At 53.3% G+C, this 24,036-nt stretch overlaps 1 protein-coding gene across 1 annotated transcript in view; it reads right to left on the bottom strand.

Annotated features, from left to right (window-relative positions):
* Positions 1–24,036, bottom strand: part of MACF1 (microtubule actin crosslinking factor 1) — a 112,555-nt gene that overhangs the window by 53,264 nt on the left and 35,255 nt on the right. Inside the window, exons 36-56 of the mRNA XM_051807351.1 lie at positions 17,602–22,908; positions 16,962–17,111; positions 16,512–16,727; positions 16,283–16,432; positions 15,215–15,448; positions 13,703–13,846; positions 13,385–13,618; positions 12,560–12,787; positions 11,497–12,018; positions 10,742–10,918; positions 10,118–10,241; positions 9,599–9,807; positions 8,730–9,047; positions 7,680–7,846; positions 6,465–6,621; positions 5,614–5,731; positions 4,149–4,211; positions 3,147–3,388; positions 2,490–2,619; positions 1,477–1,676; positions 290–785 (exon numbers count right to left, since the gene is read on the bottom strand). Of these exons, the coding sequence (XP_051663311.1) occupies positions 290–785; positions 1,477–1,676; positions 2,490–2,619; positions 3,147–3,388; positions 4,149–4,211; positions 5,614–5,731; positions 6,465–6,621; positions 7,680–7,846; positions 8,730–9,047; positions 9,599–9,807; positions 10,118–10,241; positions 10,742–10,918; positions 11,497–12,018; positions 12,560–12,787; positions 13,385–13,618; positions 13,703–13,846; positions 15,215–15,448; positions 16,283–16,432; positions 16,512–16,727; positions 16,962–17,111; positions 17,602–22,908 (9,586 nt within the window). The remainder of the gene's footprint in view (positions 1–289; positions 786–1,476; positions 1,677–2,489; positions 2,620–3,146; positions 3,389–4,148; positions 4,212–5,613; positions 5,732–6,464; positions 6,622–7,679; positions 7,847–8,729; positions 9,048–9,598; positions 9,808–10,117; positions 10,242–10,741; positions 10,919–11,496; positions 12,019–12,559; positions 12,788–13,384; positions 13,619–13,702; positions 13,847–15,214; positions 15,449–16,282; positions 16,433–16,511; positions 16,728–16,961; positions 17,112–17,601; positions 22,909–24,036) is intronic.

The raw sequence follows: 24,036 nt of genomic DNA, 5'->3' as shown, positions 1-24,036 counted from the left end.
CCATGCCCCACTCTGAATTTAGGAACCTGTTTTTTTTCCAAGCACATGCCACAGTGCTTGTTGAAGAGTCACATCTGTGGGACTAAACACCTCTGTTCCCTCTCCGGGCTCAGGTATGTCTGGAGTTTGAACTCTCTCGTGCTTGGTCCCAGATAAAACACCTATGAAGCACCCCAAAAAATGATAAATGGTGCTTCCCCTACTATTCTTAGAAATCTAGGGATGGGAGAGCCCTTTGGCAAAGAGCAGGGATGGAGCTGGACATTCCAATATCTCCTAAGTGTCTCACCTGCCAAATCTTCCAGCCCTTTGAGAGGAAGTGCCACCGTCTCCAGACGTTTCTTTAACTCATCTTTGAGGTACTGCTCCCCAATCAGGACGGAGAGGTCGTCACAGAGGGTCTGAGCCTCTGCAATCTCCTCTTCCAGCTGCTCCAGGTCCGAGCGGATCTCGCTGGTTTCCTCCAGCTGCTGTTTGACGGCATCGGGCTGTGTGCTGATGGCAGACTGGCTGCTCAGGCGCTGCCCAACTGCCTTCACCTTCTCTGAGAGGCCCTGGAGGAGCTCCTGGTACTGGGTGCTCTTTACTATGGCTTGATCAATCTGGCTGGAGCGGGAGTTGAGGCGTTCTGTTAGCTCAGACCATTTCTGATTAACCCCCTGGAGCTCATCCCGCACTTGGTTAGTGGATGGAGAAACATCTCCAGGGCCAGTCAAGATGCTCTGAGCTGCCTGGTTGAGCTGCTCGTGCTGTTGTCTGCGGGCTTCAAATTCCTTCAGCATAAACTGGGAACAGAAATAACATAAAAATGTTTGCATAAAACTGACAGCTCCGAATACACACAGTCAAAACAAACCAGACCTCCAGGGGCTTTATCCAGCCCGTGGAATGAGCAAGAACAAGCCTTTGGGTGGGACAGCCGTTGGGCTGGGTAGGCCAGGATTTATTGTGACCTTGGAAGTTAAAAAGGTGGGAGGGGTCTGCAGCTCCAGGACTTTGCTCTCTCTCTTATTTGTCTTACTGCTGCGTAATGTAACATAGACCAGTTAGATGAGGAGGCAATCTGATTATGTTAACTGGGGCTTTTTGCTTCATGATGTGGCCTGTTACGGACATGTTAGGATTTGGAAGCAGGAGGTATGGAAAGAGCAGGCTGGCAGGAGGAGGGACAGAATTAGCAAGTCCTGCAGAGCATCAGCACAGGTCTTGTTTAAAACAATTTCACTCTCCAAGAGGGGCCAAGTGATTCATTGATGAGTCAATCCGGTGCGGGGAAGGGAGCTTGGGCACTGCACCCATTTTAAGTTATTCACAGCAGTTTGGGCTCAGTTGGGAGGACTTGGGAGAGGAGCCATGAGGTCTCCAGAGTGCTTGCAAGACAAATAATTCCAACTGCAATCTTCCATCATCTCATATCTGGATGAGACACCCTCCCCCTCCACGGACACCCATTGAGGAGATGCGAACCCGTCTCACCTGGACCTGCTGCTTCTGTGCGTTCAGCATGTTGGGGTCGATGGACAGGGGTCCCAGCACGCTCATCATCAGCTCCTTCTCCATGAGCCAAGGGCGCAGCTGGGATTCAGCAGCCTGGAAGGTGGCCAGCTGGTTCGCCGACTCCTCCAGCTTCTGCTGCCGCTCGGCCGTCGCCTGGCTGGCTCTTTCCCACCTGCAATCTGAAGCACCGGCTGCGTTGGCCATGGTCGTGCTCCTGGCCAGCCCACCCCTCCATCAAGCAGGTTTTTTTCCCCCTTTTCCCATGGTTTTCCCCATGGGAAACCTCCTCAGTTTTCCAATAAAACTAGCGTGGCTCTATTCACTCTCTAACAAGCCGTTACCCAGTTCTAATGGCTACGTGGTCTTGAAGCTCCCAAGGAAAAACCTTGCAAGCAGGATTTCTGTGTTCTAGTCACTACTGCCATGAGCTGGTCTGACCTTGGGTGAGCCATCTCACATCCCTGGCTCGATAAATGAGGATACTCTCCTGTGTATCAGTCCTCACACAGCACATGCAGATCTCCTGGATGGAGAACTCCATAAACACGTTCCTGCTATTTCAAAGAAGAGAATCTCTGGGCTTCTTTTTAAACACACAGCCTTGTTTAGTCAACATTTAACTACCTGGGATAGCCTCACTAATGACTAGAATTTTATATCAAGTAGTGAAGCTTTTAATCACAATAATCAAACCATGTCACTAACGCTTTTTTTTTTTTTTTGCCTTTTTTTCTTTTTTTTTTTTAAAGTAGCAATTTAAGGAGGCACATCTTTAAAATCCACATCCATCACAGAGATTTTGTTAATCACGACAGTGCTCCTCTCAGGAACACCTTGTACACCAGACAGCTCTGAGATAAGTTTGCTATTTACTGAATATTAATTAAAAGTGACTCTGCTCTGCCGTGACTTTGGGGTTGTCCCGCACTCCTGAACCGCTTCTAACGTGATGTTTGGAGACAGAAGCCTCACTAACTGCTTCAGGCACTTACTCAGGTCTTCCTGCATCTTCTTCCAGTTCGCTGCTTCTGGAGAATCTGGATATTTCTCCAGCAAGCCAGAAAGTGCCTCCTTTACCTTCTGGATCTTCCCAGAATTCTGTTCCAATTCAGCCAGAAATGCCTGGAAAATAATGATTTGAACTTCCTCAGATATAGGGCAAAAGGATCAAAACACGGAATAGGAACAAAGCAGCAGCTACAAGCTGCAGTTGGACAATTTCTGTTCTTTGCTCTTTAATTAAATTAACTTGTCAGTGATACTGTGAGCTAACTTGGCTCCTAGAGCAGGGAAAAGCTGGGAAAATTGCTTTCCAAGAGAAGCTGGAGTGACCCAGCAACAAGGGTTCCAGATAAGCTCTTCTCCCCCGAGCCAAATGCCTGAAAGCAACATGTCTAAAAGCAAAGGGGAACTTTGGTCTCCTGCTCCAGGGAGCTGCCTGGGATATCTGATCTGGGAATGCCCTTCTTAAACCTAGGGCAGACCTTTATGACTAATCCTTCTGGTCCCGTTGCAATAAAGCACATCTCTGAGATCCTTTGGGAGATGCATGGCAGGGGACTGAAACAAGATGATCTTCAAGGTCCTTTCCAGCCCAAACCATCCTGTGATTCTATGATTCTCATTTTTAACTCAGGAAAAGGAGTTACCTTGTTGTGCTCAGCCTGGGCTCTCATTGTCTCCGTCTTGGTGGGCGAGGAGGAGGCGTCCAGCTCCGACAGCGTCCGTTCCTTCGACTCCAGCCACTTCAGCATCGAGCTGGCCTCCTCCTGCACCTCTTGCATCTTCTCCAACATAGCTGAGAGCTGCTGCTGCCGCTCCCTCAGCGCCGTGCCCAGGGCCTGGTACTGCTGGGTCACATCCGAGACGTCGCACTGGATCTCGGTCAGATCTGTTTCCAAAAAGCAGCCTGAGATGAGGACCACTGCCCGTGTTCTCCATCTTAACCTGGACTATCAGGTTCTAATCTAGCCCTGGGCAGCCACAGCCAGCCAAGCATGAGAAGCAAGAGGCCACGCTCCATCCGTCTGCCTGCGGAGCGATGTCGCATCATCCTCACCTCTCCTGCCAGAGGGACTTTTCCACTTGCACCACATATACACGTTGACAGTTTGCAAACAAAGCAAATGCCTCCGTGGATGTGAGCCTGATGCAAGCTGAGCCCCCCCCCTTCATAATGCCACTGCTAATACAAGGTTAAACAATTTGACACCGAAATATAAAGCCATTTTTATGCCCCTATTATCTCGCTGAACCGGTGAGCTAACAGCAGATAACGGGCCATAATTAAAATTGCTCTTCAAACTGGAGGGTTGGATGCCGTTATAATCCCGTAGAACCAATAAATTTAATTGCAGGCCTTAAAATGATCTCCCATTTATCAGCTCTTAACACCACCTGACAGGGTGTCAGGGTGCTGTCGCTCCCCAAAGCCGCCCCGCTCTGTCCTTCAGCCTGACTTCCATCCTCCATCCCCGCGGCTCCGGCTGAGAATTCCCAGCCCACTGCCAAGCTCATTCCCGCTGCGCCGGGATGATGCTGACAGTGTCAGATTGAGGTTTCTGTTCTCACAGAAGGAACTGCACGGACAGGAACAGGCAGGGATGTGGCTCGGGGGGCGCGTGCCGGCACGGCGGGGACCGCGAGCTCACCTTTGCACGTGTGGTATCCGTTCACGCTGCCCACCGACCCTCCCGGCACGGGCAGCGCGGCACCTGAGCAGGGGGGACGGAGACAAGGGACAAGAGGGATAAGACAGGTGTGTTAGGAATGCAGACAGCAAGCAATGAACACGGTCCATGGCACGGACCACCCCGGCCCCAAGCACAGACACGGCGTCTCCACGCGCCCGGCGCCGGGCAATCGGCATTAATTCCATTTGGAGTCCCTCCATCACTCCTCCTCCCTCTCCCCTTGCTTTCCTGGAGCTCATCCTGCCTTGCTGGACCAGAAGCAGAAGAGCTGAAGCTGTTGGGAGCTGGGCACCTCTCCCAACATCACCCAGAAACCTGGGTGGATGCAGCTCCCACATGGACCACTGGGGACCACTGGCCACCTCTCCATGCCTGGCAAGTTGCTACCTTGAGCATGATTTTGTGAATTGTACCCTGTGAGACTGGTGAATGCCTTCCCTGAAGGGATTAACTCCCCCATATCCTCCTTTTCTTATGGGATGAAACTATTCAAGCCCTCCCTGGTGTGTGGACATGCCCTCTTTGCCCAGACACTCCAGGGAGGATGCACTATTGTCCTTTCCCTGGACACCAGATATCACAGCTATGGTCACAACCAAAGGGGGATTCACATTGCCAGGTAAGTCTCTCTCTCTTTCTAACCACATTTTTTAAAGTTTTCATGGACATAAGGGGCTGCACCTTTGGTCACCCCATGTGGGTGACCATGGGAGTCACCCACAACAAGCCTCTCCTCACTTCTCTTGGAGGTTTCCCAAAGAACTTCTCATGAACTTAATCCTAACAAACATATCCAGACCGTGAATTCCCACAAATTCCCAACAACAACGAGAGTCCAGGGACTTGTTTTCACAAGCTGGAAGGCATCTTGGAGTTGGTTTCCAAACAAACCAGACATATTCTCATTGCTTCACAGACTTGAAGCCAAAAAGGAGACCAGCAAATCACATCTGAATATTGCAGCCTTAAATGTCATCCAGATATGAAACCCAAATGCTGGAGTTTGATTAAAACACTCCAGCCCTCAGGAGGCTGAAGCACATCACCAGGAGAAAGCAAAGAGCCACCTCCACGAGCCCCCTGCAGGGCTGACAGCCCAGACCCCCAGCTCTCATGCTCCATCTCATGGAGCTCTCATGCTCCATCCAAGCAGTTATATGTGTCCCCACAGCAAACACAGGGTAATTCAGAGCTTGTTACGCTATAACTAATTAAGCCAAGTTAGGCTGATGCATTAATGCAACAAGCACCAGTGACTCAACCACTTTCAGCCCCACGATACTCAGACTGCCAGGGGCCCTCTGAATTTGGCTAAAAGAGGGAAATAGCCCCATTTTTTGCTCGGGACAGGCTTAGAAGATGCAGTGGAGACAGCGGAGTGCTGAGGAATGAGGCCTCCTCAGGAGAATGGGCTACAACTCACCTGCCTTGGGTGGGGTGTTGGGGGCCGTAATCTCCACGATCAGGTTCTCCAGGAGGGTCCCTCTGCGGCCAATCTCCTCCACCTGGGCCCCTTTCCCCTTCCATTCCTCCAGAAGATCCTGTTTGAAAGCAAAGGTTGGGATTGGAGGCCGTGCTTGCCCGGCCACAGCCCTCCCTTCCTCACCTGTCACCTCTGAGGTGACACGGTGGCACCAGGACACAGCACCCAGGGAACCAGTGCATGGCAAAGAGGCCGTGCTGGGAGAGTGGGTGTGAAACATCTATTTTTGCCAGGGGAATGAAGGAGTGAAAAGCTCTTCCTTAACTAATGGGTCTGTTGAAGGAAAGCCTCTCCCTCCCACCATTTTGGGGACGTCCCTCCTCCTCCTCCCTGCACAGCCCAGCCTGGCTGAGCCCAGCCGGAGCCCGGCGGGTGCCGTGGGGTGCGAGGGATGTGGGTGACTCAGCAGAGCTGCTCTGCCTCTGAGTCAATCCCTTGGCACATCCCGATTTGCAGCATCCCTGTGCCGGAGGGGAGCGGGGGCTCGGGTGACAGGAGGCCACCTTCTATGTCTGCCACGGGGAAACACTCAGAGAAAACGAGTGTGCTTGGGTCTCCCACTCCCAAATCCCGCCCAGAGCAGGCAGGGGGAGGGAAGGGAAACCAGGCAGTGCCCGAGAGGAATCTCACACTGCTCCCTTCTCCGTAAGCCACTGGATGCACAGCGAGGATTCCTGAGACCACAAACCACCTCCCAGGACTCTGCTTTTCCTGGAATGTATTCCACATTCCAGCATTTCCACACCAGTTGCCAATTTTTTCCAGTCAGATTCCAGCTCCCTTTGCCCCACCTGGACCTGCTGCCTGCGCTGGTGCAGCTCCTGGGTGCCCAGGGAGGTCTCAGCAGGCGGCATTTTGCCTTCGCTCTCCCTCAGCCACTTCCTCACGGCGCCAACCAGATTCCGAAATTCGTCCAGTTGCTCCTGGCAGGACGACGCATCCTTTTCTCTGAGAGTGAAAAGGTTTCAGAGAGTCAGAGCTCGTGCTTTGCCTTGCAATTACCCCCTCCTGAATGTAGCACAGTTGTGTCTCTAGGAGCCCTTTTTTTTAAATTATTATTATTAGATGTTGCCTGGGAACAGCCCAGGCAGTGCCAGCCAAAACAGGGTGCACGCAGTGCCAGCCTCTCACTGCTGCTGACCCCCCAGATCGTGGCTGGTGGCACTTTTGGGCAGCACAGTGGTAGCCAAGAGCCGTGAGACTACCACTGCCAACCTGCTCTTCCTCTGCACCGGGCTCTTTGTCCTGGGAAAAGTGAAGCTTTGGGGATGACAGGGCTCATTCATGTTGTGTCCCTCCAGGCAGCTGCATCCCTGGGGAGCCCAGGCTGTGCTGCCCCTCCTCCCTGGCCACAGCTCCATCTATTCAGCCCATCCTGGAGGAACAAGGCAGCCCCCGGATGGGAGCCATGGGCCCCTCTGGCTCATCCCTGCTGACTGCAGCTGCAAGCAGCCTGCAGAGCGCTGAATTACTGGGGATTGTTGTGACTTTCATCTGCTTTTCCCCATCACCTTCCCTGTGTTCCCCAGGGATTCTGGAGACACAGCCAGAGAGCTGTGACCCCCAGGGATGCTGTTGCTCTGACCCTGCTCAAGCTGCCACGGCCAATCCGAGCTCAACCTCTGCTTTATCCCGACTTCAGGGGACTCTGCTGTGCTCTGTCCCCTCCTGGAGAGCCTCCTGGGGCACGCTCCTGATCCTCTGCCAGCACCCCGCTCCCCTCCTGCAAGATGCTCTGGGGTGGAGCTGTGGCAGCCCACACGCCGGGAAACGCATCACACCGGCTCCTGCAGCACCAGGAATTTTTCCCAACGCCCCCAGCCAAGGCTTTTTTTAAAGCATCAGCTGGATCGAGCTGCCTCCGGCTCCTGGCGTGGGAGGAGGGTGGCAGGAAGAGTTCGCTCGTGCCCCCCCTTGGAACAGAGACCTCCCCAGGGTCTTGCTCAGGCCATGAAGCCACCCCCAGACCCACCTCCTCAGGGAGTGGCCGGGTCCCTGGGACTCACCTCTCCTTTGCCACCTTCTGTAGCTGCAGGAAGTCTTTCTTCAGGCTTTGCAGCTTCTCCTGCTGCTGGAAGGCACCAGGGGCGAAGCCGCAGGAGCTCAGCTCTGCAGCCAGGTGCTCCAGGGTGGTCAGGTCCTCCTGGTGCTGCCTCATCTCTGAATTCAGCTCCTGCCAAGAGCAAAGGGCGATGCTGGTCATGTTCCCCACCAGCAGACGCAGGCAGAGGGGATGAACTGGACAGTCCCACGCTCTGGTGATCTGGAGAGACTCTGTGGGCAGAGCCATGGATGGCTCCAGTGCCATGGACTGCAGCTGTGCCAGGTATGACCCACTCCCACCTGCTCCTCCAAATCCAGCTCAGCAAATACTTTAAGGAGCTGCAGGAGCAAGTCTCACCTTCCCCTGTGCTGGTGTAAGGCCACACTGTGACTGGGATGGGATGGGGTGCCCTAGACTGAGCCAAATCACCCACACCACTCCCAGCACAAGTGTCTGGTTTTATGCCACCTTAGGGCATTTCTGAGGCTGTGGATGAACCATCCCCTGTAGCAGAGCACTTGTAGGAAGCCAGAGGGAGGAATCCTGCACAGCTATGACCAGCCACCACAACCCATGGCATCCCTGGAAGTGTTCAAGAGCAGGCCCTGAGCAACCTGGTCTGGTGAAAGATGTCCCTGTCCATGACAGGGAGCTTAGAATGAGATAATATTTAAGGTTCCTTCCAACCCAAAATATTCTATGATTCTCTGGCTCTAAGATCTTCAAGGCCTCTGTCCCATCCTTCACCAAGCTCACTGCCAGTACATGGGAATTTTGCTGTATTAGAGTCTTTAATTGGTAAGACCCTGCTACATTTGGACTGGTCCCTAAAAGCCTTCCTAGAGGCCCCATCTAAAAACCAGTCTGACTCTTGGGATATGCCATGTCCTTCTCTAACTGCTGGAAACAGCCTCATCCACTCCAGCCACACTCCCTTCTGCAGGCAAAGAGCCCACAGAGGTCCTGCCTCAGAAACCCACCGCAGGCAGAGCCTTCTGCCCCTGCTCCTCACCTGGATGTGCTGGGAGAAGTGAGCGATGTCCCGGTCCGGCTGGTTCCCGGACGCCAACATCCGCGCTCTGCTCTCCGTGAACTGCTGCAGCTTCTCCGAGAGCTGCTCGTACTGCTCCACTTTGGGGAGGAGGCCCTTCAGGGCATCCTCCCGCTCCCGCTGCTGCTGGCACAGCCTCCCAAACTGCTCCGTGACCTCGGCCAGCTTGTCCTGCAGGGCGGAGGCCGTGGGGCTGTCTGCGGCCTCCATGAACCGCGTCACCATCTCCCGCGTGGCTTCCAGGCAGCTCTTCTGCCGGGCGATGTCCTGCTTCAGCTTCTGTGGAGGGCACACATGGAGAGGGAGGGCATTTTAGGGAGGTTCTTGAGCGAAACTGGTGTGAACTGGCTGGGCTGCCCGTGGGAGCAGCGGCATGTGCTTTCAGACAACCAGGGGAGGGAAAGAATAATTTTCTACCCTGCTTTTCCCTCCCTTTCTGATCTCCCCAACCTGCTCTGCATTCCCCCTGTGCCTGTAATCCAACCCTGACTTGTTAGCAAAGAAAAAAGGAGACTTCCAACAAGTCTGTGACCTGGCACAGGCACAGGTCGCCCAGAGAAGCTGTGAATGCCCCAGTTGGATGGGAGCAACCTGCCTAGTGGAAGGTGTCCCTGTTCATGGCAGGAGGTTGGAACGAGATGGTCTTTCAGGTCCCCTCCAACCCAAATCATTTTGTGGTTCTATTATATTAAGCAAAGGTTCTGCTCATATCCCTTTTTAAGATTTTTTTGGTGGTTTCAAAACACTGTGGCTTAAACCCCAGTAACCCCTTGCACAGTGCAGGTCCCGCACGGGTGTGTTTGAGGTGAGGGAGTTGGGCCCAGCCTTACCACGCTCGTGGCAAGAGAGTCCTGGATGGAGGTGGAGGAGAGCTCAGCCGGCTGGTCTCTCTCCAGGTTCTTCTCAATCTCAGCCACTGACTGGAGGAGGCTCTCCAGGCTCTCCTGGACGCTCTGGGACTGGGCGATGGATTTCTGCAGCAGGTCCGAGCGCTCGGACATCTGCTGGGAGAGGCTCTGGAACCGGCTCACGATGGCATCTGCAAGAGTTCAGCACAAAGGAGAATCAGTGGCAAAGAGCTCAAAGTGCTCAGAGAGCAGTGAGGGCCACCTTTGGCTCCTCCAGAACTTTCACTGACAACAAATCCCTGCCCCCAAACGCAGTAGTGAGACAGGGGACGCAACACATGTTGTCACAGCCCTTCCCAAGGGCAAACACAAGCCCTGAGGATGCACTGCTCTGTGTTTACCTCCCCCAAAAGTAGGAAACTTCATCTCTGCTCCCTCCCTGGTTTGTTTTCACTCTCCCCAACCAGCCCTGCTGACAATGGTAGCTGCTTTGCTCCATACCTGTTGTTTCCCGAATATGCCCGTGGTCAGGGGCTGGCTCTCCTTGTATCTCCAGCAGGGACCGAGCTGCTTTCTGGAGCTTCTCCACTGGTACCTGGTGCTCAGCCAGGTCTCCTTGCAGCTGCTGCTTTGACAAGAAAAAAGCCAAAATCAGTGATGGGTCAGGCAGGAGATCCCCACTCACAGGGAGCTCAGGGTTCCATTTAAACCCTCTGAGGGATCCTCTTCACTTAATCATTAATCAGTAAAACATTAAGAAAAATAATAATGTCGCTTGGAAAGTCCAACCCCATGCTGCAGGCAGAGCTGGATCAGAGGGCTTGGGCTGTCCCAGTACCCAGTCACCCTCATGGGGGAGGAATGTCCCCCTCTGTGTCCTGCTGGGGTGTCTGTGACTGCAGCCCCTCGCTGACTGCAGCCCCTGGCTGAGCACCTTTCCCAAGAATCTGACCCCACCTGATCTGCAGCAGCAGGACCTGCTGCATCTGCAGGTGCATCTTTGCACTCAACTGGCAAAAAAAAGCCAATGGGGAAGAGTCTCTTTCCTGCTGTTGACTGCTCAGTGCAGCCAAATTCCCATCCAGGCTCAAACACCTCCCAGGAGGTCACCAAAGGCTCCTGTACCTTCGTGCTGGCAAGCTGCTTCTGCAGGACAGCTGGATCTGAAGAAACCGTCTCTGAGAGCAGCTTCCCAATGGCAGCTTCACTCTTCTGCAGCCACGTCCTGAGAGACTCTGCCACCTCCTGGAACTGCTGGTAGTGCTCCAGCAAGGTGTTCAGGTGGGAGCCGAGCTTGGAGCACTGCAAAGGAGCAACGAGACGTGATGGGAGGACGTGGGCAACCCATGGAAAAGGCACAGAAATCGTCAAGGAAGAAAAAACTAATTAAAACATTAACCTTGCCACATGTTAAAGTAGTTACAGGAGGCAGCATGCAGACCAGCACCAAGCTAAAAGGTGCTGCCTTGCCCAAGCCTTGAAGAAGACAAGAGGGCACGGTCTTAAGCTGTGCCAGGAGAGGTTTAGGTTGAATATTAGGAAAAAATATTTTACAGAGAGAGTAATCAGACACTGGAATGGGCTGCCCAGGGAGGTGGTGGATTCACTGTCCCTGGAGGCTTTTAAGATGAGACTGGATGTGGGTGCCATGGTCTGGTAACCACAGCAGGGTTGGATCAAGGGTTGGACTTGATGATCTCGGAGGTCTTCTCCAACCCGGTCGATTCTATGATTCCATGATTCTTTGAAAACAATCCTTGCCCTACAATCTACGTATGTCCTAGAAGTCCAGCCAAACACTGAAGTGAAATGTCCCTCTGCCACTCCTGGAAAACAGCACCCAGGGTTCCACTCCCAGCCCCACAGAGCCCTTCCCGTACCTTGGAGTGCAGCGTGGTGTATCTCTGCGTCGCGTCCTCCAGCTTGCTCTTGACCACGCTCTTGGACATCAGCAGCTGGGACTCGGCGTCCCCTGCAGCTCCCTCCACATCCAGAACCTTCTGCCCCGACATGGTGACGAACCGCAGGTCGCCCTTGTGGGAGATCACGTCCTCGGAGAAGCTGCCCTGGCGCGCGAGCAGCCGCCGCAGGGCCGCGGGGTCACCGTCCCCCTTGGACATCCCCTCCAGGTCCTGCTCCGCCTGCGTCAGCCACGCCTCGAACTCCCCGTGGTCCCGCAGGAACTTGTGCAGCTCATCCCGCAGGACCTGCACTTGCTTCAGCCGCGTCTCTGACTGCGACAGGGACGCTGAGTACTGGTCCTTCAGCTCGGCCAGCTGGCCCTGGAGCCGCTCCCGCTCCTCCCCGGCCAGGCTGTGGCCGTGCTTGTCCAGGAAAGCCTGAGCCGACTGCGTGGCCAGGATGACGTCCTGCTGCTGGGACAGCAGCTCCTGGTGCTGGGCCTGAAAGATCCACCGAGTAAAGGTGATGCTTGTGACAGAGGGTCTCTGCCCACCACGAGTGTGACTGAGCCTCCACACCCTCCAACAGCTCTGGCTGTCCCATCCCTGGAAGTGTTCAGGGCCAGGTTGGATGGGGCCCTGAGCAACCTGGGCTAGTGGAAGGTGTCCTTGCCCATGGCAGGAGGTTGGAAGTAGGTGAGCTTTAAGGTCCCTTCCAACCCAAACCACTCTGGAATTCTATGACACAGCACCAGCAAGGGGGGGAACCCCCCAGGTTGGGGTACAGGGGCTCTGCCTTCTCTGACCACGATTGGCACCTTCTCTCATTACCCTGATTACACCCTGCCAGGCACCCACCCACCACACAGTCAGTATTTCCACCAGGAAGTCAGGCAGGGACTTTCCAAGCCTCCCATATGGAAAATCACATGTCCCAGGGGCCAGATGCACCCAATACCCCATCCTATTCCCAGCTCTGCACCAGCAGTGGAGGCGGGGTCAGTGTGTGGGGCAGAAAGCTTCAAGAGGGACAAGTCCTGACCTTCAGCCTCTCATATTGCTCATCCAGGCTCCCGGCAGCGCTGTCTGCTCCAACCACGTGGCCGTCGGGGACATCCTGAGAGCCTGTCCCTGCTCCTGTCCCTGTCTCTTGCTTGGCAGGGTGAGGTCTGTACTCCAGGAGCCCTCCCTTCTGCTCCAGCGACGCCACCCAGTTCAAAAGGGAATCGATCTTATTGCTGTTCTCCTCCAGCTCTTTGGCAGCTTTCACCTGAAAGCACAAACGACCCAGATAAAATGAACCGGTTTTTGCATGTTCAGCAAACTGCTGCATGGGGGAGGGAGACACAAATCAACACAAGAAAAAACCCAAGGAGTTTGCCAGCCTCAGCAAAGTGCCTCTCAGGCACACTCACAGGTCTCCAAAACCTTTTGTGGCTCTCTAGAAGGTGCAAAGAAGCTGTGAATAAATTCAGCCTCTCTGCTCCACTGCATTTCTTACCCCGACACAACCCAGGGTCCCCTCCCTGAAGGGCTCCACACACCCAGGTGGGAGCATCACCTGCACCACCAGCACAGGGAGGTGACTGGCATTCTCACTCCCACTGAAGGTCAGCCTAAAGGCAGAGCAAGGGGCCTTTCTCTCCCCCATTTCCTCCACAACCAGCTCATCCATGGTTGCAACTCTCAAGGCATTTTATGACAGAAATGTCCAGGGGACACCTTGCCTGGGGGGACACTCAGGATGGGACCACAAATTGCTTTAAGCTGCATCACCCAGATAACTGCCAGAACCCTGAACGACTCCAACTGGACCTCACTGTCCTCCTCAAGCAGAGCCCAGAGACTACAGCTCTTTGCTCATTACCTTCTCAGTCTCCTGCTGCACTGCAGCACTCACAGCACTCTCCAGCTCCTTCTGGGCCACCTCTGTCCTCTCCTGCAGGGACCGGTATTGCTCCTTGGCACGCTGGAGGTTCTCCTGCAGTGCTGCCAGCTCCCCAGGCTCCATCTTGGCCTTGTTCTCCTCCAAAAACTCCTCTGTGCTTTTCAGGACGCTGGCGAAGGAGGCGGCTCGGGTGTGGATGTTCCTCTGCAGCTCCTGGGCAGACGATGCCGTGAGGCTCCGAGCGCTCCTCCGACCCCTCCACCTCCTGCCCCCCCTTTTTTAAATTACAGCACTGACCTTAACATCACTTTGTCTCTGCTGCAGGGCAGACAGGTCCCCTTCTGCTCTCTGCTGCTCTGTCAGCGTGTCCTCTGCCTGGCCCAGCCAGCGGCTCAGCTCGGCCAGGCTCTGTGCCCGGGCTGCCTGCTGCTCCTGCAGCGTCTGCGGGCAGAGGAAAGGGGACAGGGGACAGTCAGTACCAGTGCTGCACCTCCACTCACACTGCTGAAAGGCAAGGTGAGAGGTTACAGCTGGAGCAGCTCCTGAAGATGAGGATGCAGCACGGAAAATGCCTTTTGTGGCTCTCCAGGAGCTCCTTCTCCCTCTCCAGCTGCAGATGCCCCGTCCCTGCCGAGCTGGTGGCACATTTGCCACCACTCGAGCAGGTTTCTCTCTGAGGAGCCTGTTGAGCTCCAAAGTGGAGCTGCACTCCTCTCCCAGGAAAACTCGATCACAAGTTTCTGTGCCTTTTGCATTCCACGTTACAGACATTAAAACAGCAGCAGAAACTCATCAAAAGAGAGGTAATAACAATCTGAGTCAGGCAGCACCACTGTGGAGCCCCAGACAACCCAAAAAGGCTGGTTTTTAATGATCCTGGGTTTGGAGAAGGAGCCCTGGAGAGGAAAAGCATTTCTTTGCTGATCCAGCTCCTCCTTTTGCTGCCAGAGCACAACACAGAAGCGCCTGTTTGAGCAATTGAGCATGATGTGACCTGAGAGTCCCTGCAACACCCCTGTTCCCCTTTCCCAGGGGAGATAAAAGGTTTCTGAGTTTTTCACTGAGCATTTCAGCAAGGTGATGTACAAACTTGTGCAAAACACTGTGCTTGTTTCTCCCAGTCATAAGATAAAACAACAGAAGCAAATTGAAAGAGCCTTCTTAAGAGCTCTTCAGCTGCAAAGCGAGTTCTTCCTGGGTTAGGATGGGCGCACACTCAATCTGAAAAGGCAAAGCAAACTGGTTAATATACACACACACACTCCAGAGAGGACAGGCAAGAGTTACAGAGAGCAATTGTTAATAAAAAAACACATTAATCCTGTTTTGAATAAGAGGATCCATGCAGTGATGGGTGCTGCAGCAGTGCAGCAGAGACCTGAGGACTTGCTTTGGTCCTTGATACACTGTCAGCTCTTTCCCTGGGACAGCAACGTAGGCAGTGGAAATAAGACATTAACACTGCTGGGTATCTGTGGTGGCCCCTCTGCACAGGGGTTTCTGGCAGGGTTACAGGGGTTTATTCCATCCAGTCCAAAGCAGCTCCACGAGGGCTGCCGGGCTGCGCTACCCAGACCTCACGAGGACTCCAGGTATTTTGGGAGGAAAGAGACTTTCCACCTGGGAGCCACGCGGCGGGAAGAAGGAAGACTTTCAGAGGAAGCTCATGATGTGCAACGAGAAGTCACAAACTGTGAGTGGCATGCACGTGAAATCCCAGAACGGGAGGTGTCTCGGCGCGTGTTCCTGCGGCCGGGAAAGCGCCTCAGCGAGCAAAGGGCAGCCAAGGGAGAGCAGATGTCTCACAACCTTCACCTGGTCTGTCTGCTCCGCTTGCTGGAGACAGACCTGCAGCACCTCCGCCCGCGCCGTCACGCGCTCCGACAGGTCCCGGAAAGCCTTCTGCAGCTCGTTGAGCAGCCTCAGCAGCTGCCTGCTCTGCTGGGGCGTTAAGTCCTGGGCGTGCTCTGAGATGAAGAACTGGATGTCGAAGGCGGTGGCGTCCAGCTGAGACTTGGTGTCGGTGAGGGGCTCTTTCAGCTCCTGAAGGGGAGAGAAAAGACCCGTCAGGCAAAATGACCCCGCAGCCAGCGCTGGCCTGCGCTGCTTCCCACCTTCAGGTGGGACATGCGGATGGGCAGCACCCAAAAAAATGTGCTTTGCCACGAGAAACACATTCCAGAAACACCAAATGCTCCCAAAATCACACTCAGCATGGAGGTGAGAGCATCCCACTGCAGTGATTTTCCAACATTCCTCTGCACCAGGTGCTGGAGGCACCTCACCAAGAGGTTGCCTGGAGCAGAAATGCAGGGCTGCCCTTGGGTCTGAAGATGACCCAGGCCTGGAACTGCCACCAGCTGTGTACAGGTCGCAGTGACTCCATGTGCCACCACCAGTTCTCAAAGCCTTTGATCCACTGACTTCAGTGCCAAGGTGCTACCAGCAAGCAGGAGATGCTGAACTTGAAAATATCTTAATAATATCTTTAAAGTTATCACCAGAAGATGGATAAATGTGGAGGGGAGACCAGGCTCCTTGTACAGGTGATGGAGACCAGGGCAGGTGTGATGGAGGGGGCTCTCAGAGCCCTTCCAGAGGAAGCAGCTCTTTCCTCAACAGCCTGATGGGAATCATTCCTGGTCACTCAGCCCCCACCACACACCTATCTGCAGTGTAGCAGCCAAAGTAGATCCTTTGTGTATTGTGGAAACAAGTGACCTTGGAGCAAATACAGTACAGTCGCTCCTACTGCAGCACAGGATAAGGGCAAACCCTTGGCAGGCTCCAGGAGGGAAGCAGGATTAAAAGCTTCTCCTCCATGCAAAGGGCAGCAAGTTCATCAGCCTCAAGGATTAGGGGCATTGCCATGGTTACCTTGTAGTGGTGCAGGCAGCGACTCAAGCTGTTGGAATCCGTCGCCTGGTGATAATCACTGTCATCCAGCGACTCTGCGGTGCCAGAGACCCAGCTCAGCAGCTCCTGGAGTTTGCCCTGAAGAGCCTCGTGATGTGCCAGGATTTTAGCCTTAAAAACAGAAATGCACTGCTCAGAGAAGGAGTTTTGGGGTGCTCAGGGGGGCAGCAGGCACATTTGCCAGCTCTACCTTTTCGTTCTCTGCCGCCCCACGAAGGTTTTGCAGCCGGGACTCCAGGACGTCGTTCGCAGAGCTCAGAGACTTCTGGAGGTTCTTGGCATCCTTCTCCAAAGCCTTCAGTAATTGCTCAGGGACTTCTTCAGGGGGGTTGGCCACAATCCACCTCACGGCGTCCAACTCCTGATTCACTGGGAAGCTCAGCTCCCGCAGCTCAGCGCCCAGGGCCTGAGGCAAGACAGCATCGTTATGTCTAAGACTGGGTGACTTCATCTTCCCGCTGCCAAAACCGAGCAAAGGTTTTGGAGATGCAGCTCCAAACACTGCGTCTAGAAAGATTCATCACCCCCCCCTCCAGCCCTGCTCAGCTGCCAGCGCTCGCCTGCCTTTCTCCAGGACTGGGAAGAAGGGGGACAAACTGCCCTGCCTAACACCAGCCAAGCCTGGCCCAGCCCTGCTCACCTCTGCTTGCTGCAGCAGGTCATGAAGGGCTGCCAGATTCTGCTCCGCTGGCTGCACCCGTTTGATTCTCATCTCGATATCTCGGAGCATGGAGAGATAAGATATCAGCTTCTCATCGTGCTCCAGACACATCTTCTTGCTGAACTTGATCTACAGAATCAAACAGGAAAACGAAACCTCAAATTTAGGCAGAAAAGAAAACAAAGGGGTATACATCACTCTTTTTTTTCTTTTTTTTCAAAGGAGAAATCTGTTAATAACATTTCAGCTCATGGACTTGCCACTCGCTGGCCTTATCTACAAGATTTACTACAGGAAAAATAAAACATGTTGGTTGTTTCCAACATAAGCTTATAAATGGCAAGAGATCTCTGGTGTTACAGCAAAAGTGCCAAAAAAAGAGTCCTGCTCATTAGTCATTTAGAAGTAATGTTCCAGCAAAAGGAGCTGCAACTAAGCCCTGAGTGTTTTCAGTTGTACATCACCAGGTCCTTTGCCAAATCCACTGCAGCCAATACTGCAACATCCACTCCTCATGCTCTGGCTGCCCTCTGTGCCAAGGACCTTGCACAGATTTAGCATCAAACACACACAAATACCTCATAAAAAAATGTCAGAATAGCAAAAAGCATTCATTTACCTGGGCTGGTCTCGTGGATTCCCTCGAGGTTTCCAGCAGCTCCCCCTCCACTATCACAGGTAACAACAAGCTCCAATCGCCAGGACCCGGCTGCTTGGTCCTCTCCTGGGGGGTCTCTCCTTGGGATTTTGGGGGAACAGGGGCACCTCCTTGGTCTGTGGTGAGCTTGGCTGTTTGTTCTTGCTGTTTCTTTTCTTCAAGCTCAAGGACTGCAGAGGTTTCCTGAACTTCTCTGAGTTCTTCTCTGATAATCAACTCACCAGGCAGTTCCTCTGCCGTGGGAGCTGCGCTGGACACATCCAGTGTGGTTTCCACCTTCGTGTCTTCCCGAGTCATCCTCTCCTCCAGGCTCAATGTTACCAAGGACTCGTGACCATTCCTGATCCCACCTTTCATCACCTCTCCAGTTTGCCCTTGTTTGGGGGGCACAGGGAACACCTGACCCTCTCCAAGGTCTTCCATATCTTTCTCAGAAACTGTTTTCTTTCCTTCCCCATCCCTGCTGCTCTCCCCAGGCTTGGCTGTGTCTCTTGCCAACCCAGAAGAAATCTTGATGATGGCTTCATGTTTTGGCTCTGGCACCCTTGAGACAAAGTCCTCCTCCTCCTTTTTCCCTGGAATTTCTTTGGAAACCAGAAAAGGAAGGGACTGCTTTTCTGCAGGTTTCTCTGGCTGAGCACTGTCTCCTGGAACACTGCCCTGCTTTGCTTTCTTTTTCTTGCTTTTGTGTTTTTGGGTAGGTTTGAGCTCAGTTTCACTTGTTTTTTCCTGATCAACTGGACCTCCTGCACCCAGTCTCAGCATTTCTCCTTCAGTGTGTCCTTCAGTGTGTTTGACAGCTTTTTTCCCTGCAAGGTCATCTCCTGCAGGCTCCACAGGGCCACCAACCTCAGGGGGTTCTCCAGACTCTGTAGGACCCATCTCTTCCTTCCCTGGACTCACACTAACAGATTTCCTCAGGGCTGCTGGTGTCACCTGGACCGTGCTGGTCACTCTCTCTCCTTGCCCAGAAGTCACCACTGCACCTTCTGCACCTGCCACAGCTCCCTCTGCACTTACAGAGTCTCTCCTCCTCCTCTCCTCATCCTCCACACTGTGAAGCACCTCCCTGTCCAACTGCTCCTTCTCCAAGGTCAATCCCTCTACTTCCCCCGTCTCTCCATCCACTTCTTCTCTCCTCCGTTCTTTCCCCCAGGCTGCTCTAACCTGGGAGCTCCTTTTTGTGATCCCTTTTTCCACAGCCTCTACCACCACCACCTCTTCAGGGAAAGATGCTGCACCTAACACTGAGGGGTGTTCTGGAGTCACCTCAGCCTTTGCCTGGGGGTGACGATGATGTTCATCTTGGGGATGAACACCATCCTTGGAAGCTTCCTGAGGTTTTAGCTTCCCTTCTGTCTGTGTTACGGGGGATGTCTCGGTGGCAGCGGCTGCACCTCCAGCTGTGTCATAGCTCGGGGCTCCAGTCTGAGCTTTGTGTTCAGCAACATCAAACCTCTTGGCAGATCTGGTAGGGAGGATGACGTCTTCCTCTTTTGGAGGTATTTTTTCCTTTTTTTCCTGGAAAAGCTGGGGTTTTTCCACCTTGCAGACCTCAGAACCATATCTGTCTTCGGGTATCTGTGCATCCTGAAGACCGGCAGCTAACTTTGGGCTAATCAGCCCTTTTTCAACAGCTTCCTTTACAGTCAACCTTTTCCCACCGCTGGCATCAACGATTCCCCCAGTCCTCAGCTGGTTGGTGGCGATGACTTTGGCCATGCCCTCATCCAGCAGCCCTTGCTCCACAGCAGCTCTCAGGGACAGCCTCTTGCTGACGGTGCCCTCCACCACCCCCCCAGTGTCTGCCTGTGCCTGCAGCAGCCGCAGGGTGGGCAGAGGGTCCACCTTCCCTAGCCTCACGGCCTCGGCGCACGTCAGCTTGGTCCCCGTCACCTCATCCTTGATGGCTCGGAAGGGATGGACCTCCAGGTACCTCTGGCCAGATTCGATATCGATTTTACACTTCTTCACGAACTCCGAGTAGGGAACGATCATGCAGGTCTCGGGATCCACAATTCCTTCTTTCATTTCTGAAGATGACAGGGCTTTCTCCATCGCCTGCTGGGGCAGCAAGCCCTCCTGCACTGCTTGACACAGTGCCAGTCTCTGGCCAGAAGCTGGATCTAAAATGCTTCCACTCCCAGCCTGGATTTCTTGCACTTTCCTCTGGAATTCTGGACTAATGAGCCCTAATGACACTGCCTGGGGCAAGGGCAGCTTCTCCTTCGTAACTGGATGGACATAGTCCTGCAGGCACACACCTTCAGCCTTCCTGAGCTCATTACATAAATCTTGATCAATCAAACCATGTTCCATCGCACTGTTCACCGAAAGCCTCATTCCAGACACGTGATGGATGATTCCTCCATCAGCAACCTGCTTGGTCAAGAGCTGAAGAGCTGTTTGCTTTTCCAGGAGTCCTTTTTCAACAGACTCTGCAAAAGTCAAAGGCTGCTTAGTTTTAGGATCCACAATTCCACTGGTCTCAGCCTGTAAACTAACGAGCTTCTGTCTGGTTGCCTCATCGGTGCCTTTCCCCTTGGAAGCCTTCTCCAGCTTGACCAGCTCTTTCTGACTTGTTGGCTCTATGAGGCCCAGATTTGAAGCCAAAGTGACCGACACCTTTTTGCCACGTTTCAAGTCAACAATCCCTCCGGTGACCACCTGCCCTTCCAAGATCCTCATTGCTGTTTCCTTGTCCAGAAGGCCAACAGCAGCAGCGTCCTTGATGGAGTAGACAAAGTTATTGCCCGGGTCAAGAACACCACTTATGGCTTTGTCAGACGCGAGAACCTTCTGGAGAAGCTCCTCATCCATCAGACCTTCTTCAATGACGTCCTCAGTGGTTAAGGACTCGCACGTCTGAGGGTCAAAGAAGCCACTGAACATCTTCATTCTCTCCATCAGCTTCACGGCCGTGTGGCTGGACACCACCCCGCAGGCCACTGCCTCATTCAGAAGCAGCATCTTGCCTGTCTGCTCATGGATTATGCCCCCGCTTTGGAGCTGTGCTAAGAGCATTTCCAAACTGTCCCCTGCTTCCTGCTCCTCAGGGGCCGGCAGGGATGTTTCATCAACGCCTTCATCACCTAATACTTCTTCCCCCTCTCCTTCTGCCACTTCCAACACACTTTCCATGTCTTCCCTGTGCCTCTCTGTTCGCGCTGTCTCTCCAGTTTCAGGGAGCACAACCTCCTCTCCTCCCAGCACACCATTTTCAACTGTCTCTTCGTTTAGTAAATAAACCTCTCGTTCATCTTCTGCCTCTAGTTCAGGTTCCTCCACACTCTGAGACCTCTCTGCCACTGTTTTCAGTCTGTCTCTGCTTTCTGAAACACCCATTCTTATGCAGATCTCACTTTTCACAACCACTGACCCACTTTCCAAGGATCTCTTCTGATCTTCAATACCTTTCACTCCATCTACTGCAGTAGGTTTGGATTCTTCTGCCTCGATCATCAGTTCTTCTGTTTCTCTGAAACCACTGTCAAGGTCACTGGGAGGTTCTGGCATCAATAATTTTACCTGATGTTTGTCCCTGCTTGTAGAAACAACCTTCTCTCTTCCAAATTCAGCATCAGGTTCACTCTTGATGGTCACCTGTTCAGTATAAATCTGCTCTTGCTCTTCCACACGCAGAACATCTTCTGCATCCTCCATGAGGAGACTTTCAGGTCCCATCACCACTTCTCCATTCTCCAAAACAGTTCTGGGTGGTTGGATCTTTTCACTTTCTTCTTTTGAAGGAGCAGATTGAAGCTCAAAGTGCTGCAAAGCCAAACCATTGCAAGGCTCACTTTCAAGAGCCGCGTTTGCCTCTGTCTCCTCAAAACTTGCACTGTCTTCCAAACTCTGTGCACAGGATCCATTTTCTTGGGTTTGGATGAGAGTTTTAGTGAGATTGTTCAGCTCTCCATCCACCAAGAGCAGCTTCTGGCCGTTGTGGATGTTGATGTAGCTGTGGGTCATCAAGTGGAACATCAGCCTTTCATCGTCACTCCTTAGCAGAGGGTCACTGGGCTCTTCGTGACCTGTGGGACTCCTTCCAGGAGAGCTCTGGCCATGCCTGCTCCTGCTCGGAGAGCCAGCGAGCTGCACACTGGCCATGACATCAGGTATGACTGTTGACTTCAGCTTCTTCACCACATCTCTCTCCAAGACGCCTTGTTCAACTGCTTTCTGCCAGGACAACACCTCAGTGGTTTCTGGTATAAAAACAGCCTGAATGAGTTGCCTGGTGCTGAGAATCCTGTGAACCAGCTCTGTGGACAGGATTCCTTGCTCCAAAGCATCTGCAACCGAGATGATCTCCCCCATCTCTGGCCACAGGAGCCCCTTGAAGGACCGCAGGGATTCCAGGACCACCAGTGCCATCCTGGGTGATACCAAGTCCTTCCTCACAGCTTCATCCAGGGTCAGTCTCTCTCCCGTGACGGTGTCGATGATCCCGCCCGTCTGAAGCTGCCGGATGAGAAGCGTGCAAGCCAAATCCTGCTCAATTAGATTATGTCTCACAGCCTCACCCACAGTCAGCCTGTGCCCTGTCCTGGGGTCAACGATGCCACCAGCAAAGAGGTGGGCTTCCAGCAACCTGACTGTCACCTGCTGGTCTATCAGCCCTTCCTGGACTGCCCGGAAGATGCTGACCTCTCTGCCTGATTTCAAGCTCACCATTCCCCCTGCCAGCTGCTTCACTGGGAGCAGCCTCAGCCCAGTCTCCTGGTGGATGATGCACCGCTCCATGAGCTCTGCCAGACTGATTTTCTCAGCAGTGTTGGGGTCAATCAAATCCTTGCCACCTTCCAGGTGAGACACAAGTCTGGAATAAAGCTGGGGGGTAAGGAGCCTTTCCTGCACCGCTGTCTCCATGCTGACTCTGCCCTGATGGAATTTAAAGCCCCCAGTGACGAGCTCAGCCTCAAGAATCTTCAGCCCAATGCTCTCACTGATCCTCCCCTCTTCCATCGCAGCGACGACGGGTAGGAGTTGCTTCCCTTCACGTTCCACTTCTTCCACCTGGTGGAGAGCATCCTTCAATTCCTGCAGCACCTGGAATGTCCTGACATCGATGATGTTTCTTGCCAGACCTTTCTCCAAGGAGAGCTTCTCGTTGGTCTCTGGAACAACTAAGTCAGACGTGATAACCTGGGCCTCCAGGAGGACCAGGCCCGTGTCCTGATCTATAAGACCTCTCTGCATAGCACCAAAGACAGGGAATATTTCTACTGTGCCAAGATCGATCACTCCTGCCACTGCTTCGCTGCCCTGGAACAGAAAGAGAAGGAAAGGAATTAAATCAAAATTGAGCATTTCCAGAACTCATTTCATGAGCTCTAGGGAGGCCTCAGTTTCAGAAAAAAAAAAAAAAAAAAAAAAAAAAAGGCTTAAAATCCCTAAACAGGCTAGAAAGTGAGTCCCAAAGTGTTTGAAATGCAACTCCAAAGTCATCACAGCACAAAAATTGGTGCATTTGCCAGCTTGCACATTGCCAGCAAGTTTTAATGCTCGTCTAGTCCATCACCAGGGCAGCACCAAGAGGTTTCCAACATCCACCACCAGTAGCGCGGCGAAGCGGCAAGCGCCAAAACCAACAAGTGCTCCAAATGCTCCAAGGAAAAAGAGGGCAGGAGACCAACAAGCACAACAAAGCCCTTCAACAACACCAGTTTTTAAAAAGTAAAGACAACACAAATACCACTGTTCACTCATAGAGAAGAGAACCCCCGAAGTCGTCCACTTTGGGGTAAGTAAGAACCTCTCCCAGCAGTAAGAACCAGCCCACATGCTGATTCCTGCCATGCTCTCAATCCTGCACTTCCCAAGCAAATCTCAAGTGCCAGGATGGCCAGGGAACACCACAGACCATGGAGCAGCTCCCAGCCACGTGGCAGGGCAGCTCCCTGAGCACAACCACGGCACCCACTTTGCCCACTCCAGCACCTCGAAGTTGCTCCTCAGACAAGGCCAAAGGAAAAATGGAAAAAGCTGAAGGTCCCAGCATGGAAACAGTGACAGACTGGGAACACACCATCTACTGTGGTGTTTTGGAGGGGCTTTTCTTGCTGCTGTCCCCACAGGGAGGGTAATAATTTAGATGATGAAGAGTACCTTTGTCCAAATGCTCTTTGGACATTTGGGTTTCTCCCAGTCCCACCGGTTGGGCCCAAGCACTAAAAGATTTTTGTGGGGATAGCGAGGAGGGAATCAGGATCACGAAATTAATTGCTTTGCATCCCAACACCCTGCTGTGGGGAGAGGGGGAACCTTCTGGGACAACCTAAGCTCTCCACCACCATCGCCAGACCCTGACATGCATAGTCAGAGATGAACAAGCCGTGGAAAGACAGAGAAGAGGGAAGGAGGGAAAAAAGAGAAAGATAAAAAAGGAGATGG

This window comes from Manacus candei, unplaced genomic scaffold (genome assembly GCF_025592945.1).
Source record: "Manacus candei isolate 608988 ecotype Guabito, Panama unplaced genomic scaffold, ASM2559294v1 h1tg000070l, whole genome shotgun sequence".
Classification (NCBI taxonomy): Eukaryota; Metazoa; Chordata; class Aves; order Passeriformes; family Pipridae; genus Manacus; species Manacus candei.
The sequence above is the reverse complement of the archived record's forward strand: the minus strand, read 5'-3'. Positions and strand labels throughout refer to the sequence as shown.